General features: G+C 37.9%; 1 protein-coding gene and 1 pseudogene across 1 annotated transcript; one reads left to right on the plus strand and one right to left on the minus strand.

The window, feature by feature from the left end:
* Window positions 1–727: 727 nt before the first annotated feature.
* On the minus strand, window positions 728–1,200 carry LOC107139375 (annotated as a pseudogene).
* Window positions 1,201–11,066: 9,866 nt separating this feature from the next.
* Mc4r (melanocortin 4 receptor) lies at window positions 11,067–14,708 on the plus strand. Its single transcript, XM_015482230.2, has one exon. The coding sequence runs from the start codon at window positions 11,686–11,688 to the stop codon at window positions 12,685–12,687; it is 1,002 nt and encodes a 333-aa protein (XP_015337716.1). The 5' UTR covers window positions 11,067–11,685; the 3' UTR covers window positions 12,688–14,708.
* The last annotated feature ends 4,392 nt before the right edge of the window (window positions 14,709–19,100 follow it).

Below are 19,100 nucleotides of genomic sequence, written 5' to 3' on the forward strand. Positions count from 1 at the left end.
ATATATATATATATATTGCTGTCATTTGATTTATTTCTAATGTTTTGCTTTGATCCTAATTCTCATTGGCTTGCCTATTCTTCTAATGAGATTTATTCTTTCCCAAGCTCTTTGGTTGCTTTATTTTCATCTTCTACATGTGGGTTCTCTTAAATATCCTCTGCAAAGCTGGATTGGAAGTCATTAATTACTTTAGTTTATGCTTATCTTGGAAAGTTTTTATTTCTTCCTGTATACTGATTGATAGATTGGATATAGATGTTTGGCTGGCAGTTATTTCCTTTCATGGCGTGAACTACGTTATTCTGAGCCCTTATGAAATTTAGAGTTTCTTCTAAGAAATCTTAAGCTATTCTGCTTTCCCTCTAAATGTTGCCTGGTGTCTCTCTTTTGTAGCTTTAAAATTCTTTCTTTGACCTGCACTTTTGACATTTTAACTACAGTGTGTCATGAAAGTTTCTTTTCTGGACCTGTCAATTTGGGGTTCTAAATGCCGACGGTATATCCTTCTTGTTACCAAGGTTTGAAAATTGTTTTGGTAATTTTACTGACCAGGTAATTGATGTCATTAGTCTGTATCATGCTGCTTCCTCAGTGAAGATGAGCTTTAAGTTTAGTCTCTTAAGGTTTGTCCTACAGTTATTTTATATTCTAGTCATAGTTTCTTTCTTTCATTTTTTTGGGGAAAAAAAGAAAGTATATTTAGAATTAGACAGCTGGACTCTGTTTAGATGATCCCAATTTTGTTGGCTAAGTCCAAAGCATCATAATCAGGAGCCAGTCGAACATATGCCTTTTTCTCTCCCTCGAGCCTGATCAGGGTGTTAAACTTGGCCACATCAATGTCATAGAGCTTCTTGACAGCTTGTTTGATCTGGTGCTTGTTGGCCTTGACATCCACAATAAACCCAAGTGTGTTGTCTTCAATCTTCTTCATGGCTGACTCAGTGGTCAGAGGGAATTTGATGATGGCTTAGTGGTCAAGCTTGTTTCTCCTGGGGGCGCTCTTCCGAGGATATCTGGGCTGCCTCCGGAGCCACAGTGTCTCGGGTTATCGGAAGGTAGGTGACATGCAGATCTTCTTTTTATGACTGTGGACACCCTTCAACACTGCTTTCTTGGCTTTCAAAGCATTTGCTTTGGCTTCAGCTTTGGGAGGGGCAGGAGCTTCCTTCTTGGCTTTTGGCGCCATCTTGGTGAAAAGCTCTATTCACAGTTTCTTATTTTTTTCTTTCATACTGCCTGGATGTTCAAGGTTGGACACCTCATTTTCAAGCTCTGAGATTATGTCATCTTCTTTATCTAGTCTATTGGGAAGAATTTCAATGAAATTTTAAAATTTGATTTATTAGGCCTTTCATTTCCAAGGTTTCTGTTTAGCTCTTTTTTAGAATATCTCTGTTGGAATGTTCTTTCATATCCTGTATTTTTTCCCCTTAGTTCATTCTTTAGATATTTTTAAATTTATTGATAATTTTAACCATCAACTTTTTAAATATTTTGACAAGGGTTTCATGTAGTTTGCTATCTGTGGATTCAGTTATTGGAGGATAATAAACTTTTGGAGGCACCTTTTAAGACTTGCTTCTTCATATTTCAGGAATATACCCAGCACAGGTGTGGTCTTTTCCAACATCTCCTTCCTTGACAAATGCAAACTCTGCCACCAGTTTTTTGGTTTTTCTTTTCACCTGGGCAAATGCCTGGTTGAGATATGGTTGGGATATGGGAATTACACTGTTTTCTCACTCTGGAAAAAGGTGCACAGTCACTGAGCTCAAATAAGAGAAGATGTGTCATACACCCGATTATGGTTTGGATCTCAGTTGTCCCCAAAGTCTCATATGCTAAAGGTTTGGTCATCATCCTGTGGTGCTGTTTAGAATTAGTGGAACATTTAGCAGGTGGGGCCTACTAGAAGGAAATTAGGTTACTGGGGGCACCCTGAAGAGAATATTGGGATCCTGACCCCTCCTCTCTTTTCTTCCTGGCTGCCATGAATTGAGAAACTTTACACAAACACATTTGACTACCACAAAATTCTGCCTCACCACATTCCCAAACACCATGAACTAAATAACTATAGACCAAAGTCTTTGAAATCATCATCCAAAATAAATTTTTACCCTTTTAAGTTGTTTACCTCGGGTATTTGGTGACAGTGATGGAAGTCTGACTGAGGCACACCATTAAGTCACTTTAAACATTCTAAGAAATGAATTGAAGATTTCCTAGTCAAGAGCAGAAGCAACCTGAACACTAGTAATCTATGAAGGAAATCAAGATGTGTTTTTTAGGTGTTACAGGACCTCTTCTGGAGTCTTAAATCTCTTGGACATATGAAATAATTCACCTGTATGGAATTTGACTTTACAAAACAGTCCATTGTCCTCTACAGACTTTTAAAAAATATAACTGTGAAATAACATTACTTTTTCTCTTTCCTGTAATGTAAGATTTAGTAGAGAGCAACAAACTTTGTTATTTTGCAACTTCTTATTTTGTAAGTCATAGGAAAATCCAAGAGCCTGGTGTATATTATCATACAAAACTATCAACCCTATTTCACCAGATACAATCAAAAGCTGTAAAATAGCAGAAACACCATTTGAGGCATATAATACAAGAGAATCTAAATTAATGAAATCATAAAGGGAGGAATATCAAGTTTTATTACAAATTTGTTTGTCATAGTTTTATCCAAGAAAAGCTTCACCTATATATCTAAGCATGGAGTTTTGATTAACAGAAAAGTTGGGCTGTAAAATGACAGAAAGTCCCCTTAATTAAAAACTAATTTAAATTATGAAGATTATATTTGTAATAAAGCTTTGAAAATATATCTACTGCACATAGAAACCTATAGCTTTAAGTATATATTGAGTTTTTAGATTGTTTACTGGTAGAGCCTTAATGAAGCAATAAACCTTGTCAGAATCCATCTCCACACTAAAAATAGATTTTAAATGTCAAACTGTACTTCTCCAACCCCCAAAATTCACTGAAAAGCAAGAGGGAGGTGTTCACAATGGGCTCTATTGCTATAAAGAACTCCAGGTTCCTTGAAAAGGAGACTCATCTCCAGATTTGGGTTGCAAGTCTCTCTCTCTCTCTCTCTCTCTCTCTCTCTCTCTCTCTCCCTCTCTCTCTCTCTATCTCTCATATATATATGTAAATCAGTTCACTTGAGCATCTAATTGCAACCTACATGTTATTGAGCATGAAGTGACTAAACAATGTTGCCCTGAGCTGAGAATGGAAGTTTATTGATATATGAAGTACCAGGGAATGTTTGCACACAAAAAGAAACTATCTTCATCAACAAGAAATTGAATTTAATAACCAAAAGTGTCTTTAAGAACTGCTCCCGTGATCACAGTGTGCAAAATGTGGAGTCCTACAGAGAATGTGCAATCCCCAGGTAGACTACAAAAGTCATAAAAAATATTAGGTTAGAAAAACGTCAATAAATATAGCTAATGCTTATATAGCATTTACTTTATGAAATCACAAATAAAAGTGCTTCATAAATATTAGTTCATTTAATTCTCAAAGTAATCCTTGAAATGATCATGATGATAATAATTATTATAATTGAAGAGAGAAGAAAATGAGGCATATACTTAAAATTTTTATATATGCACGAAAACTTATTATGATAAACCTAACTAGCATGACATGATTTTATTCTTAAGTGTGGTTAACATTTCTGAGAACGTACCAATAAGATGGGAATTTTATGTCTATATTTTCATATCACTTGTGTGTGCACATGTGTGTGCGTGTTACTAGGGATTAAACCCGCAGGCGCTCAACCACTGAACTACATCATCATTGCTAGTAATTTTGTTGTTGCTGTTGTTGTTGAGACAGGGTCTCACTAAGTTTCCCAGGCTGGCCTCAAAATTGAGATCCTCCTGCCCCAACCTCCCCAGAAATTGTGATTACAGTTGTATACCACCATGGCATGTTTATATCAAATCAGTAAAGATACTGTGAATAAAACTGATGCCCCCCAAAAGCAGTGGTTCTACCTATTTCAGAAAAAAAAAAAAACAACAGGAGTTCATGTGGAAAAGCCAATCCCTTGGGGCTGAGGCTGGGGCTCAGTGGTAGAGCACTTGCCTAGCACATGCGAGGCACTGGGTTCGATCCTCAGCACCACGTAAAAATAAAAGAAAAGAAAAGCCAATCCCTTCAAAGCTACTACTAACTTTAAGTTTCTTCTCTCTAAAGTCTTCTCCACCTTGTTTCATTGTTTAAGAAGTTTTCTTTTATGATGATCAAAGGTATTTGGCTTCTGGAATGAGAATGTGCAAAACTGGGCTACTGTTGTAGATGGATGTAATGTACTAATAGTTCAGATCTCTGAACTAAAATAGGTGCAGTTTAATTAAAGGGAAAGAAGTACAGATGAGATCATAGCAACTAGATTATAATTCTAGCTCTGTTATGCTTAGAATGAAACAGGGACAACTGACATGTTCGTTTGGTTCTTACTTATAGAACAACATAATTAGACTAAAAATTTTTAAAATCCTATTTAATTAAAATTCTTCAAGTATAAATAAGTTAACATCAAAAACCTAATTTCCACTTGGAAAGATAAAAATGATTTTAGTAAAAACTTATATGTTTTTGAAAGACAAAAACTACCAAAACTCAGTCAAGAAGTAGATTTGTGCATACATATTGGGAATATTACTTAATATTTAACTGCTTTCCAAAAATTTTCCAGACCCAGAAACTTTCACTGATGAATTCTACCAGTATTTAAAGAAAAAATATCAAATCTACACTCTCAGTACCAGTACCTGTTCTATAAGAAATAGAACCAAAGGTGTCTAACAGAATATGATTAAGATATGCATGTTGAAAACTACAGATGATGGCTGAATTATTCACAGAACTGTGCACCACAGTGAATCTTACTGTATGTAAACTTAAAACTAAATGTTAGATACAATAAGAAAGGATAGAAATTAAAAATTAATCTTAGTTTATACAATTCATCCACTCATCAATCAATTAATTGAGGTTAAACAATCTTTCTATTTTTGCAAAATGTGTCAGACACTGTGCATTATTGGAAACACCCTGAAGAAGAGTAAATGTTCTCTGCCATAAATGAACTCATATGCTTGTCAGGAGGACAAATATGCTAGCAATAACTGATATTCTAGCACAGTTGTTTTATATAGTGCTATGGCAGAAGAGTTGAGCAACCCTGAGTTCCTGGTTCTGCTGGGGAAGGGCAGTGGTTAGACAGAACATGCAATGCTAAAGGATAGAAAAGGGAGACATCAATGAGATGTTATTCTGGGGAAATGAAGGACCACAGGAAATTGTTAAAAACAAAACAAAACAACAACAACAAAACAGTATTCCTTATCTTTACTTTCCTCATTGTTAAGACTGTACTTGTTCCTTCCACTCTTTCCATTCACTAATCTTGCTATAATTACCAATTACTCCCCAACTACTTGATCTAGCAAAATTTTCTCAATTCTGATCTACTGGACAGCTCTGCTGGATCTGCACCCACTGACCATTGTATTTCCTTTTAACTTTAGTTCTTGATGGTCCATTGATTCCATTGTGGTTCTCTTTATACCACTTGATCAGTTCTTAGTCTTCATGTCAGCCATGAAAAAGTACCTGTAGGTCTTTAACTGCACAGGGCTTACCTAACCATGCAGGTCTCTAAAGACCATTGCTGTATTTGCCCTAAGATCCAACTTCCTAGAAGTTTCTTCCTACTCAGGTCCTTCACAGGAAGATACCTTTTATAAATGAGAGCAATGCATGTGTAAGGTGGTTGCTAAGCATTTTAAATGAGCAAAATTTTTGTAGTCAGAGTAATTTGGTCAATGAAAACATAGTTTTACACCAGCATGAATCTAGAACAAAGGGTATTTTAAAGGGAAGGATCTGAAGGCACTTTTGGAAATGGGTTTTAGAAGGGTTGCAGCTTGTGAGTTATTATGAAGGGAGGCAGAGAGAAGATTGTCTGAAAGTTCACAGGAAGTTCTAAGACCATATATTTCAAGGAATGTGCCTCCTAACACAGAGTGAGCTGGGGTCTCTGGTAAATGTTTGATAAGGTTGCTGTCTGCACGCCCCCATGTGTCTCAGTTCAGCTGGCTGCAGTTTCACGTATTCACCTGTTTCTTCCAGACAAAATAATTCAAACATAAACCCCAAATCTGCCTTATGCTCAAAATGTTCCTGAAATATCAATTAACTTTGGAACAAATTTACAATTTGGACTCTGACTTGAGAGTGTGGAAGATTGGGCTAATGTTGCAGATGGATTTCTTGTACCAGCAGTTCAGATCTCCGAGGTAACATAGATGCAGTATAATTAAAGAGGAAGAAATAAAGCTTTCTTACAGAACAAAGTTATAATATGTTATATAAATGTAATAGCAAAATAAAATGAGAAAAGGAGCACCCTATGTTCCAGTAAGTTTAGGAAGTAAGCAGGCTAAGTAATTTTCTTACAGTAGGAAATTTCAGAAACCCTATATGTTCATGCAAAGTTTGAAATTTCGAGAGAGACACAAATTTTCAATACTTTCTAAAAATTATTTGACTTTGGAATCTTCTCATTTATTTCAAGTTGGAAAACACTTCTAACATTCCCTAAAAACCAAGTTCCAAGTAGCACAATTTGGTAAACATTTCTGTATAATACTGTTTTATATCTGTTGTTATAAAATATAAGACAAAGTTTTTCTCAGAACAGAAATGTTCTGATCTAATTCAATTCTGTGTGAATTTTAAAAATCACCTGCAATAAAATTTCAAAAATCCTATCCATATATCTAACATTGCTGGTTTAGCTTATTTTGGGTACAGAGAACTAAACCACAGAAGACAAATAAATTTCCTCCTTGGAGATACTTTCTTCAGCATAATTGGCCATACAAATAATGTCTTATAAATATACACTAAATAATTAAATTTGAGATTGTATATGTACATAATTTTCTGAGATTTCAGTGTGATTCTCATGTTCATAATTAAAACCCCTTTCTTGTAAAAAAAGGCAATAATTTTGTTCTCAAGTATTAACTTAAACTATTATTGTTTCCAAATATATTTTTTTATTTTATTCAACTTTTCTACCAATTCTTTAATTCTTCTATTTTTCATATGAAAGCTGATAAAATATTTAGAATAAGTATGAAATATTAAATTGTTCATCAATAGTCTGCTAAGGGAGAAGATTGGCATAAATCAATATAATTTGATTTTTTAAGATAAAAATCAGGGCTGGAGACGTGGCTCAAGCGTTAACGCAGTCGCCTGACATGCACGGGGTGCTGGGTTCGATCCTCAGCACCACATAAAATAAAATAAAGATGTTGTGTCCACCGAAAACTGAAAAATAAATATTAAAAAAAAAGATAAAAATCAATGAATGGAAAGTCATATTACTGAGAATGCTGAAGTAACGGCACTGAAAACTGTCTGGCCAAACACACCAGTAGCAAAAATTTGTCAGAATTAACATATTCAGGACTCAGAAAATTAACAAGGGCTTTAAGGAATCTAGGGAGTATTTAGTCAAGAAAATGGCTGAATTGCAATAAGAAGAGTAAACTTTGTAGCATTTGCTGAACCTAATCTCACCTTCCACTTACCAGCTCTGTTGGTATTCTTGAAAACCAGCAGCTTGTCAAAAATACTGAAAACCAGTCACTGAGGAAGCAGAGGGGGAGAAATGGTTGGCAGCTCCTTCAGAGCCCATCCATTACCTCAGAAGGGTGATCACTCCACTGGCAGGGCTTTCTCATCTGGCCTGACTCAGAACTCCCCCACTGAGAACAGAGTTTTCCCTGGGACGGTGTTGAAACCTCCAGATAGTTGCTGAACATCATGGCTGTCTAAGGCAGTGGATAAAAATTGGGGGAAATAACTATCCAAAAAAAATTGAAAGGAAAGCTAGTTGGGTATTCATAGGGGTTTAAATAAAAAGCTCTGACACATTGCTGGGCCCTAATGCTGTGCGTATCTGTAGGGCAGTGTGTATGCATAGGAAAGACCTGAGAAAACCCTAAGCTTCCACCTGTAGCTCTGCGCAAACAGAAAGCAAAGCTAAGGCAGAGTTGTCAAATGCTGTGTTTCCCCAACACACACAGAGCCCCTCAGCAAAGACTGGGAGACTTCTTGATTCTAGGCATGTGAGGAAACGCTGTCCAATCACTAGCTGACCAATAAGCCAACAGAGCAGAGACTTCAGTGGGCACACAAGACAGAAGACAGGCGTTACAGATTTCTCTCAGAAAAGTCACTGCTAAGCAAACTATAACCAACAGCAGCAACAAACCCTGAGTAAGAAAGGGAATCTGAATTCCAGAATTGCTACATTACATTATTTAGGATTTCAGTTGAAAAAAAAAGGAGTCTTTCAAATAAATAAGTAGGGTCATATATATAGGAGCAGGGAAAAAGCAGTCAATAAAAATTATTCCTGGGGAAGCCTACATATTAGACTCAATATATAAACACTTTTAGTCAATAAATATAAACATGTTCAAAGTATTAGTGGAAACAATATCTAAAGAATTAAAGGAAAAGATGAGTCTCATCAAATACAGAATATCAGAAGTGTAAAACTTCATTACCTTGAATTGGGCAATACATTCTTTGATAAGACCCCAAAAGCACTTCCAATCAGATGGATAAATTAGACAGTTTAGGGCTTTCTGAGTCAAATGTCTTTGACTTTTCTCCATCTGCCTCAGAAAGTGAATTTTAAGGTGAGCCAATGGGACAATGTGCCATCAAGGGGAGTCAGGAGCACTCAGCAAGAGTTGAGTCAGGAAGGGGATTGCCCAGAGTCAACTATCTGATGCTTAATAATTTGAAAGATTTCTTCTATATTGTATATTGATTAGATAATTTGCTGCTGAGGTAAATACAAAATAGGGAAAAGAAAGGATTCTTGTGGAATTTGGGCTTCTTTCATTTATAACGTGAGGCTTCTGAGATACTCTGTACTCATCTGCTTGACAGAGAAAATGCGAGAATAAAGCCGGCGAGTGGAAGGTACATAGTGAGCCTCGCTCCGTCCACATTCCACTAGCTGGAATTCAGGCATAAGGCCCCACTCCATTCCAGAAATGGATGGAATCTGTTAATTTGGCTCCATGCTCAGGAAAAAATGCTTATAGCATTGTCTGTCGCGAAAGAGAAAGAGATAAAGGTCCTGAGGATAGCTGAGAGTTAAGAATTAACTCTAAAAAATTCTCCCCTATTTTATACTCTATGAGCAGCACTTACAAACCAGGGACAGATGTCAGCTTTAAAGAAGAACAAAATTATGGCCTTTGCCAGTAAATAGATGGAGTTGGAGAATGTTATGCTAAGCGAAATAAGGCAATCCCAAAATAACAAAGGCCGAATGTTTTCTCTAACATGCGGATGCTAATTCACAATAAGGTCGGGGGCACTAGAGAAGAATAGAGTTACTTTAGATTAGATAGAGGGAAGTGAAGGGAGGGGGTGTGGGGATAGGAAGGACAGTAGAACAAAACAAACATTATTACTTTATGTACATATGTGACTGCATGACCAATGTGATTCTGCAACATTGTACACTCAGAAAAATGAGAAATTATATCCCATCTACACATATCAAAGTGCATAAATGCATTCCACTGTATAACTAATTAAAACAAATAAAAAATTAAAAGAAGAGCAGACCACCTGAACACAGGACACAGGACAAGAGGACCTCTGGAAGCTAAGGAGAGGGCCTGGAGCAGATTCTTCCCTTGCCGCCCTTGGAAGGAAGCCTAAGCACACCATGATCACCCCCCAACCTGATGGAGACCCGGGGCCTTCTGTCTTCTCCCTTTGTGTTTTGCTGCTCAGCCCTGGACCTTCCTTTAAGCATTCAGGAGCCAGGACTCCATGTAACCAGGCCCCCAGCCCTAAGGAGAGTAGGCAATGTGAGATGTGGGGAAACAGAGGAGGAGAAGGATGAGGAAAGAGAATCCATTCATCATCTGCGTCCTCCAACCCTCACAGAAAAGATTCCAGAAAACCCCTCCCCCACAGTTCCTGCCATCTTGTCATCAGACATCCCTTCTCCCACCAATTAAAGAAAAGTCTCTTCCTATTTTAACAAATGATTCCTATAAAATGAAAATAAAGGTCTTCACTGGGGGGGAAAAAAGTAATCATAACAAGAAAATGACAATACATAAAATGCCTTAACCTGGAGTTTAAGGAATTTCAAAAGTAACTTTGTTACACTCTTTTGAAACTAGCTTAAGCAAAATATTCCCACTACAATTAATAATTTGCATCGACTAGTCTTGGCTTGAACAGATACAGTTGTCAAGGTTTGTAGGTCTAATTTACAAAGTCTTCAGCGGTGAAAGTAAAAGTAAACAAACAACAACAAAAGCAGAATGTTGCCTTAAAAAGAAAACAGAATATTGCCTTTGTTTGTTTGTTTGTTTCTTTCTTTCTTTCTTTCTGTATTCAGAGCAAATATGGTTATAATAATGCCTTTGGACTTTAAATGTTGTGAATGAAAACTTTTCCAGGTTTGATAACGGAAACTCTGCAAGGGAGAAATATCAGATTTTAGTACACAATAAATGAACCCTTTCTTGGGCCTCTTGCCAAACTGTAATTATCTATATAGTTCTTTCATCCGTAGCATGCCTGCCTGTATTATAAGGTCTATCTGTTTCAGATTTTTTTAATTTTTCATTAATGCATTTTAATTATTCAGAATAAGGGCTTCATTGTGTATATTTGTACATGCAAATACACACTTTGATCATATCCACCGTATTTCGGGTATTTTAAATTAAAGCATTTCTGCCTGTGTCCTTAATTCAAAGAAATTAAGGAGATAAATTCAGTATCCTGGGGGATTTCAGGACATAGGACAGGGTTTTCCGCTTCAGCGCGCGCGCGCGCGCGCACACACACACACACACACACACACACACACACACGCACACCTCTATTTTAAGGAGGAGTAAGCCTGGCTGCTTTCAGAGAACGTCTTGTGACATCACAGAATGTCTTCTAGGGACTGTTGTCCTTGAAAACTTGAGAAGGGAAATCCCATGCCTCACATTCTGCTGGTCCCCGGTTTCACAAGCTTCTGCAAGTGAATCCGCGTGGCGCTGGATCCTGAACGGCTGGGGACTTGCACCGCACTTGGATTGGTCAGAAGGAAACAGAGGAGGAGCCAGGCTTCAGGGTTTTTTTCCTCCACACACGATAAAAGTCCGCGGCGGCTTCCTGGCTCCTCACTTCTCACGCTCCAAGCCACGCTGAGGCTGGGAGCTGACCCTTCTCAGAGGCTGTGGAATGGCTCAGCCGCTCCCCGGAAAATCATTTTGAAAAGACCCGAATGCCTAAGGCTAAAGTTTAAGCAGAAGTGAGAACAAAAAGCAAACAGCCGACTCTGTCTACGGAGAATGAGCATCTCGCAGCCTAAGATTCTAACCTGATAACGGTCAGAGCTGTACCTGAAAGAGAGTAAAAACTCCATTTCCAGCTGTGAGGCTTGCGGCTGCATCCCCAGCGAGAATGCCAATCGCAGCCTCCTAACTTTCAGACTGATCACGTCTGGGAGAAAATAACGGAGAATCCTGACCCGGGAGGGGACATCGACTCCAGGGGGATTTGAGTCCACTTTGCGACCAGATGATGAACTCCACCCTCCCCCGTGGGATGCACACCTCTCTGCACTTCTGGAACCGCAGCAGCTACGGACTGCACAGCAACGCCAGCGAGACCCTGGGGAAGGGCTACTCGGATGGGGGTTGCTACGAGCAACTTTTTGTCTCCCCTGAGGTGTTTGTGACTTTGGGTGTCATTAGCTTGCTGGAGAATATTCTAGTGATCGTGGCCATAGCCAAGAACAAGAATCTGCACTCACCCATGTACTTTTTCATCTGTAGCCTGGCTGTGGCCGATATGCTGGTGAGCGTTTCCAATGGATCAGAGACCATAGTCATCACCCTGTTAAACAGTACAGACACGGACGCGCAGAGTTTCACGGTGAATATTGATAATGTCATTGACTCGGTGATCTGTAGCTCTCTGCTTGCATCAATTTGCAGCCTGCTTTCCATTGCGGTGGACAGGTACTTTACCATCTTTTATGCTCTGCAGTACCATAACATAATGACCGTGAAGCGGGTCGGGATCACCATAAGCTGCATCTGGGTGGCTTGTACGGTTTCGGGGGTGCTGTTCATCATTTATTCCGACAGCAGCGCTGTCATCATCTGCCTCATCACCATGTTCTTCACCATGCTGGCTCTCATGGCCTCCCTCTATGTCCACATGTTCCTCATGGCCAGACTTCACATTAAGAGGATTGCCGTCCTCCCAGGCACGGGTGCCATCCGCCAAGGGGCCAACATGAAGGGGGCCATTACGCTGACCATTCTGATTGGGGTCTTTGTTGTCTGCTGGGCCCCGTTTTTCCTTCACTTAATATTCTACATCTCTTGCCCCCAGAATCCATACTGTGTGTGCTTCATGTCTCACTTTAACTTGTATCTCATACTGATCATGTGTAATTCAATCATTGACCCTCTCATTTATGCACTCCGGAGTCAAGAACTGAGGAAAACCTTCAAGGAGATCATCTGTTGCTATCCCCTGGGAGGTCTCTGTGACTTGGCTAGCAGATACTAAATGGAGACAGAGGAGATCCTAAAATCCTGCTTAAAAAGTCTTTTTTCATTCTTGTGCAACCTGAGCAGTGTACTTAGGCAGCACCTGTTGTATCTTCTGTGCTGTGCTTTGATTGAGAAAACTTGTGGTAATTTAAGCTTATGATTTTTGATATGAAAAAATGTCCAGTCTCAGTATTATTAGTCACATCATGCTACTTTTTTTGGTTGTAAAATGCTAATCTGTATTATACATATTATAGGTAATATGGATTTACAAAGAGTTAAGATGCCATTATTAAAAGCCTAATATTGTCTCTTTCTTGTTCTCAGAATTCAACACTTTGCTTGTTTTAGTAATACAGAAATCAGAGCTTCATTAAATATATTCTCATGGATGTTTTCATATATTACACTATACAACTTTGAAATGTAGACGTTTGATTTAACATGTAAGGGGAAAACATTTAAAGAATGGAAGCTTAATTATTAACTAAATCAGCACCATTAGTAAAATTTCAAATGACTTAATAAAAGCTTGCCCATCCTCCCTATGCAGAAATGAAGCTCCTCCTGAGAGAAAAACAGCTACTGAAAAAGAAAAGTGAGATTCTCAGTCAGAAAACTGTGTGTGTTTCTCAAAAACAGAAAATTCATTTGCCCAAGAAAACTGCCTGATATTGCAATAAGGCAATGCAGTTTAGAGAGGAAAAACAACAGGAATGGAGATTAAAGTGTTCTGGCAAATCTAAATTGCCATGTCAAGCTGAACTTCCTGATACCAAACTGTCCCCAACCATCAATGATAACAAAGAATAAAGTCTTTCTGCCCCTTTAAACAGGGACCCGGTATCTGCTGAAACATCCAGGAGAAGTGACATTGCAGTGAGAGGTGCAGCATTTGATCTCAAAAGAACTCTATGATTGACAACAAGTTCCTTCACATTCCACATGGACATGACTTGCTATTCACTTATTTTTTTGAACTAGAGTATAAGTGCTGCTTGCTGATCAAGGATTTTAACTTTCCAAACAAAGTCCACAGTGCAAGTGTTTTTAGGCAATATTTGCAAATATCTAAAATGAAGGCACCTGTGATGCTGGTACATTGCCAGCAGGAAGAAAGGCACCTACTGAGCCGCAGAGGAGGTCCTGAGATAAGCTAGCCTTCCCCGGCCACATTTGGAAGAGTGAATACTTGCTTTGCTCCAAAATAATCCCACAAATTTGGCCACTGAGCAATAAAACCTGAGCTTTCTGGTCTGTATGTACTTTAAATAATAGATTATATTAGGCTGATTAGCAGCAAACTGTCCTGGTATTTAATATAGCATCCTCAGATGCTCTTAGGCAGAGCTCACATAGAAAGGCACACCTTCATTCAAATCTAAATGTTTTACATGTTGATCATAAGACCTGAGAAACACTTTCGACATTCATGAGAAAATATTACCCCAAAGTAAAACCCAGAAGTCAAAGTTGACAAGTGAAAAGTGATACTGAAGCTGAATTTTAACCCCACTGAAAATCTTCTATTTTAAAGCAAAAATAGATATGAGGTTTTAAACACAGACCAACATAATAACATCATTACCCTAGGTACGTGTATGACTGCACATATGGTGTGACGCTACATCTTGTACAACCATAGCAATGTAAAGTTATGCTACAATTGTGTACAATGAATCAAAATGCATTCTGCTGTCATATATACCTAATTAAAATAAATAAATAAAATTTAAAAAAAAACCTCCTACAGTTTGGATCTTAGAGGTCCAAAGGTCCGTGTGATAGAGGCTTGTCCCTACAGTGGCCCAATGGGGAGGTACTGGAGTCTTTAACAGGGAGGGCCTGATGGGAAGTCCTCAGGTCATTGGGGGTGTGCCTTGTAGGGAATGGTGAGACCCTGGCCCCTTCTTCTTTCTTTCTGTTGCTCCCTGGGTGAAGGTGAGCAGTTTGGCTCTGCCATGAGTTTCCGCATGCTTCTGCTGTACTGCCACAGGCCTATAGCCATGGTGCCAATCAATCATGGACTAAAATTTCTGAAACTATGAGCCAAAATAAACCTTTGTCTCTTTAAAAATTAATTATCTCAAGTATTTGTTCTAGAGACGGGAAGCTGGCTAACACATAGCCCATAGCAATCACAGTACACAGATGGTGTCTTTAGTATCGCTACTATTCCTCTTCCTTCTGTCACATAATGATTCTGAGAAATCCCAGGGGCTGAGACACTGAAAAGAGAGGTATAAGCATGCCATTCTTCTGTAGTGGCTCTCCTTCCAGAGTATTCTCCTTCAAGTGTCACTCCTGGCTCCTTCTTCATACCTTCTAGAGCAGGGTATGGTGTTAGGGTGTGTATTGGCCATGGACCAGCTGCACACCACCGGCCTCCCCTAGATGTTCATGGCTTCAGTGTGTCTGTAAGTTCAGAGACTGTCCCTTACTCACTTGTCCTGTTCTCCAAACCTTCCCCTATGATGTTACTTCCTCTTACTTTAGTAAAGTCCAGATTCCTGCAGAAAGATGGTCTTTATCCAACCCCCTCTAAACTCTATCCCACATGCAGTGAAACTGGGAAGCCCACCTGCTCTGATTGGGTTGCTGTTGGATTAATCAAGATGATGTTAGGGTTGAAACTCTAGGCTGAGGCAAATATATTTAGTATCAGGGGAGGTGGGAGGGGTGAGTGGGGCAAAATTGAAGGTTTGGGAGAAGGAAGCTTGAAGGGTACAAAGTGAAGACACCACAATTGATTACTCCAATTAGGAAAATTTAAATATATTAGGAACAAAGACGTGTGCAACACAGAACTGAACGGGAACTTTCCCCATGGAGGAAGGGATTGTTCTTCCATTCTCTCAGCCTACATCTAATGGAAATATGTCATTGGAATAAAACTCAGAATGTTATCCAACCATAATGTGCAGATTCCAAATTGGCTCCCAATCCCTGGTTAGTTCCATATCACAGTCTCAGTTTTCCTGATGTTTAATTTCTGTGCATTCTACATCCTTTGAGAATAAGGAGCCTCCAAGGCTGCCTTAGTTTCATGGCAGGTTACTGCCCTGTGACACAAGTTCTGTCCACTGGATGATTTACCAGGAAGAATAGAGGTAAAAAGTAGTAATTTTATCATATCATACATTGATTCTTCCAGTTATGAAACTGGGAGTTAGAAATATTTATGGCTAAGAGAACTGGCATGTCTAAAACTTACCACAAATGAGAATTACTCTTTCCTATGGCTTGTCCATTAGGGATAAAACATACATGGGCTACAGCAAGTGGAAATCAAGATACCATTTAGATCTATGATGTACACACCACTTCCCATCCACCTAGCAAAGTACCTCCAAGAAAATGAGATGTAGGGCACAGTCTATCCTCAGATCCAAGAGCATCCCTCTCCTATGATATCCATTGACATCAGCCAAAGGATAAAAGTGCTCAAACATCATGGCTGAGAAGAAAAGAGGAAGAAATGTATAAAAATAGGAAAAGGAGAGGGAGAATGCTTAATGGGCTCTGGATCAGCTTTCCACATAAGCTGATAGAAAAATAAATAAGCAAGCAAACAAAGTCATAAAATGTGCACCCATGAGCAGAGTCTTTAAATACACACATTAGTACAGCCCCTCTGGTGGCTCAGGAATCTCTACATGGGAAGGCTTAAGATGCTATGTGGTTAAAGGAGTTACAAATGACTGTCTTGAACCCTTTTACATAGCAGTCACTTTTTACTTAGCTTGTATCTTCCTGAAATGGTGTTGGAGAGAGATCTTGGTGTGACCCACAAACATGGTCATGATGGGAGTCCCAGAATCACACTCCATCAGAAAAGTGTTTCTTCTGTTTGGTGCAAAGATTGGAATGGAAGGAAGAGGAAGCATGGCAGTGAGTACTGTTGTCTCCTCTTTGTTGTTTTTGGGCTGTTTGTTTGTTGTCATTCCATTAACTGGGTGTTATCCTGACACTTTCAAACTTATAGGCTGCTTGGTCCTTTAGTTTTCTCTCATTAATCTAAAAACCATTATTATTATCAAGATAAGCATTTTTCCATCAATGACTCTAAGCTGAATTCTTGTTTAATATTTCTTTTGTGTTTTCTTTCACTCAATTTGTTCTGTTGTGGCTTACCAATGGAAGCGAAGAATGAAAAAGAAATTCAGACATTTGTATTATTCAACAGACCAATGATTGGCTTCTAGTGGATGACAAGGTGAGCACATTCTGCTGCATTCAGTCTAGTCTGCCCACTCTGCACAATCTTACTGGAAAGAATACACTTCTAGTGAAAAATATAAGAAAGGTTATCTGTGCTGCAAAAATATTGCAGCATAGATATCAAGACCCAAGAGATACATCTTCATCATCTATTCATATTTATGACATCAGAAAAGAATTGAAGGAAAAAAAGAAAATCAGCCTAAATTAGTCAAGTTCTAAGTAAAGACAGATGTGTCCTTCAATTATTCATAAAAACAGGAAATATTGCCTATAAAAAAGATTACCAAGATTTTAATTATAGCACTGAATTGTCTTTGACATATGGTTGCTGTAAATTTTAGTCTATCAAATTTATAACATTTTTTAAAGCTAAATGGAAAATGTTCAAAGTTGTTGAGAAGGCAGTAAAAAATCGACTTATATCCTTTTATGTTTAAATGTAAATTGATATGATTTTTTAAAATTTTAATTTGTTATATATGACAGCAGAATGCATTACAATTCATATTACACATATACAGCACAATTTTTCATATCTCTGATTGTACACAAAGTAGTCACACAATTCATATCTTCATACATGTACTTAATGTAATGATGTTCATCTCATTCCACCATCTTTTCTAACCCCTGACCCCCCTACTCTCCCACCTCTTTGCCCTGTCTAGAGTCTATTTAATCCTCCCATGCACCCCAACCCCATTATGAATCAGCCTCCTTATGATATGATTATTTTTAAGGATAGTATGTGATAGGTATCACAAACAGTAAAAACATCCATCTTTTGATCATCTCACTACAATTCATTGTAGACATAGCAGTGTTAGGTTAAGAAGTCAAATCAGTTGGAGAACCCACGTTGCCTCCCAGAAGTACCTATCTGAGGATTATTGGTGCAACATCAAAAATCCCAATGTCTGCGGTATGTTTGCAGCACAGATAACCCTTCTTATATTTTTCACTAGAAGTGTATTCTTTCCAGTAAGATTGTAATGCCCCATTTCATTGTTATTCTTTCATGAAAATATTGGTAGATAAGAAATGAGGAAATTATTTGTAAAACTTTACTGATATCTAACAGTAAGTAACCTTTTTTCTATTCAATTCTATTATTCTATTACTGGTGATCTGTGAAAAGAGTAAATTAAAAGAAGTTATATTTAAAGAAATTATTTTTGTATGAGATCAGATATTAAATATCATCTCTCCATCATCTAAGTAGACTCAGAGAAACTGCCTGATGTCACCTGCACAGGGAGAAGCAGTGGCAGTGCCTGATTCCCCAGCCAGGTCTCCCTGCACCATAAGTCAAGTCCCTCCTTCCTGGATAATTGTGCCTTCCCCAGTCATAGAAACCTGGGGCCAAATTTTGATAACTGTACTTTTTGGCTGTAAGGTTTTGTTAATTTCCTCATGATTAAATGTGCATAATCATACATGCCTGACTGGTATCTTAAAATAATTAAAGAATTAAATAAGATCAAGGGTGTAAAGTTCCAGAAAACAGTGCCAATTCACGTTGGCTCTACAAAAATGATAATTACTACTATTTTTAAAATATAAAGTAAATGGATAAACCATGCATGAATAAAGATGTCTTAGCATTGCTATCTTTTCCAGACACTCAATGCTAGCAATAAATATACTGAGGGCTTGGGTTAATTACATATCTTTCCTTAAATCATATATAATTATTTTCTGAGCTTTGTTTGGGTTTTATTTGTTTAAGTGAATATCTTTATACATAATAGATATGGGGCCTACTTGTACTCTAAAAGGATAATTTGTTGTCACCAATAATTTGTTATTTTGAAATTTGCAATGTCACAATTTGCAACATTGATATTGTGAAAGGCTAATTAGAAAGATAATGTGTCAAACATGAAATAATGAATACGCCCATTTTTTCCTGAGATTAATTGATACTCATTAACTTTACACCATTAATTCAAGTATTAGTGCAAAACAATCATTATTTAATCTGAGGTTACTAATTTATGCCAAAGTTGTGTATATGAAGGTAGAAAGGACATCTGATTTGGAGCAAGTATTGAGTTCAAATTACAAATATACTGTTTTTTCAACTGTAGAACTTGAGCAAGTTACTTAACTTTCCTAACCATCTCTAGACTAATCTTTGAAATGATGGTATCTATTATCCTATGATTAGGGTGAATATCAGAAAATGTAGAGCTAAAGGGTCTA

Source organism: Marmota marmota, unplaced genomic scaffold, assembly GCF_001458135.2.
Source record: "Marmota marmota marmota unplaced genomic scaffold, marMar, whole genome shotgun sequence".
Classification (NCBI taxonomy): domain Eukaryota; kingdom Metazoa; phylum Chordata; class Mammalia; order Rodentia; family Sciuridae; genus Marmota; species Marmota marmota.